Source organism: Sceloporus undulatus, chromosome 1 (assembly GCF_019175285.1).
Source record: "Sceloporus undulatus isolate JIND9_A2432 ecotype Alabama chromosome 1, SceUnd_v1.1, whole genome shotgun sequence".
Classification (NCBI taxonomy): Eukaryota; Metazoa; Chordata; class Lepidosauria; order Squamata; family Phrynosomatidae; genus Sceloporus; species Sceloporus undulatus.
In genome coordinates this window covers 21124720-21126009 of record NC_056522.1, presented here as the reverse complement: position 1 = coordinate 21126009, position 1290 = coordinate 21124720, and the positions used below count along the sequence as shown (strand labels likewise).

Genomic DNA, 1290 nt, shown 5'->3' with positions numbered 1-1290 from the left:
GGGGAATACTTGCCCATAGGGGATCATTGGGGAATACTTGCCCATAGGGGATCATTGGGGAATACTTGCCCATAGGGGATCATTGGGGTATACTTGCCCATAGGGGATCATAGGGGAATACTTCTCCATAGGGGATCATAGGGGAATACTTCTCCATAGGGCATCATTGGGGAATACTTGCCCATAGGGGATCATTGGGGAACATTTGCCCATAGGGAATCATAGGGGAATACTTGTCCATAGGGAATCATAGGGGAATACTTGTCCATAGGGGATCATTGGGGAATACTTCTCCATAGGGCATCATTGGGGAATACTTGCCCATAGGGGATCATAGGGGAATACTTGCCATAGGGAATCATGGGGAACACTTGCCATAGGGATCATTGGGGAATACTTGCCCATAGGGATCATTGTGGAATACTTTGCGCCATAGGGATCATGGGATACTTGTCCATAGGGGATCATTGGGGAATACGTGTCCATAGGGGATCATTGGGGAACATTTCCCCATAGGGCCACCCTGAATCCTTGTCCAATGCTTCTTCCCTACGGGCCAAGGTCCTGCAATGCCCCCCTGGTGACGCTGGGGCTGGGGCCAGGGCCGGGGGGGGGTGCTGGGTGCTACCTTGGGGTCCTTCTCGTAGTAGTACTGCTGGGTGCGGATCCATCTGCCGACCAGGTGGTCGCGGACGGTGTGGGCGAGGGCGAAGTAGTAGTCTCTGGGGGTGGCGACGTTCCTGTCCTTGACGAGGGTGAAGTGGAGGTGGCGGTTGAAGGAGCGGCGCAGCTCGGCCACGTCCCCCAGCCCCGCCAGGCCCCGCACGCTGATCTGCTTCCGCTTCTCCGCGTCCGTCAGCGGAGCCGCCATCGCCCAGGCCTCGCTCCCCCCTGCAGCCGAACCAGGAGCCAGAGAGGCCCAGACAGCCAGCAGCAGCAGAAGGAACAGGAGCTGGGAGCAAGAGGGAAGAACCAGCGGCAGCAGCAGCAGCAGAGGCCACTCTCCCTCCTCCTCCGCCTCCTCCTCTGCAAAACCCCTGGCTCCGGACTCGCTGCGGCAGCGCATGCGCAGTGCCAGGCCCAGGGAAGAAGACCCAGCAGCAGACATTCCAAAGAGCAGCAGCAATCATGCAGCTCCAATGGCCCCGCCCCCGTCCTTCCCTAGGCCCCTCCCCCTTGGCGCCTCTGGAGGGAGGGAGGGAAAGTGGAGGAAGGAAGGAGGAAAGGGAAAGGAAGCAAGGAAGGAAAAGCAAGGAGAGAAGGGGAGGGAAGGGAAGGGAGAAGAGGAAC

At 58.6% G+C, this 1290-nt stretch overlaps 1 protein-coding gene across 1 annotated transcript in view; it reads right to left on the bottom strand.

Moving 5' to 3' along the window:
* The window catches only part of PYGB (glycogen phosphorylase B), a 50595-nt gene extending 49543 nt beyond the window's left edge, over window positions 1–1052 (bottom strand). Inside the window, exon 1 of the mRNA XM_042442485.1 lies at window positions 629–1052. Within this exon, the coding sequence (XP_042298419.1) occupies window positions 629–871 (243 nt within the window). The 5' untranslated portion in view covers window positions 872–1052. The remainder of the gene's footprint in view (window positions 1–628) is intronic.
* Between the last annotated feature and the right edge of the window lie 238 nt (window positions 1053–1290).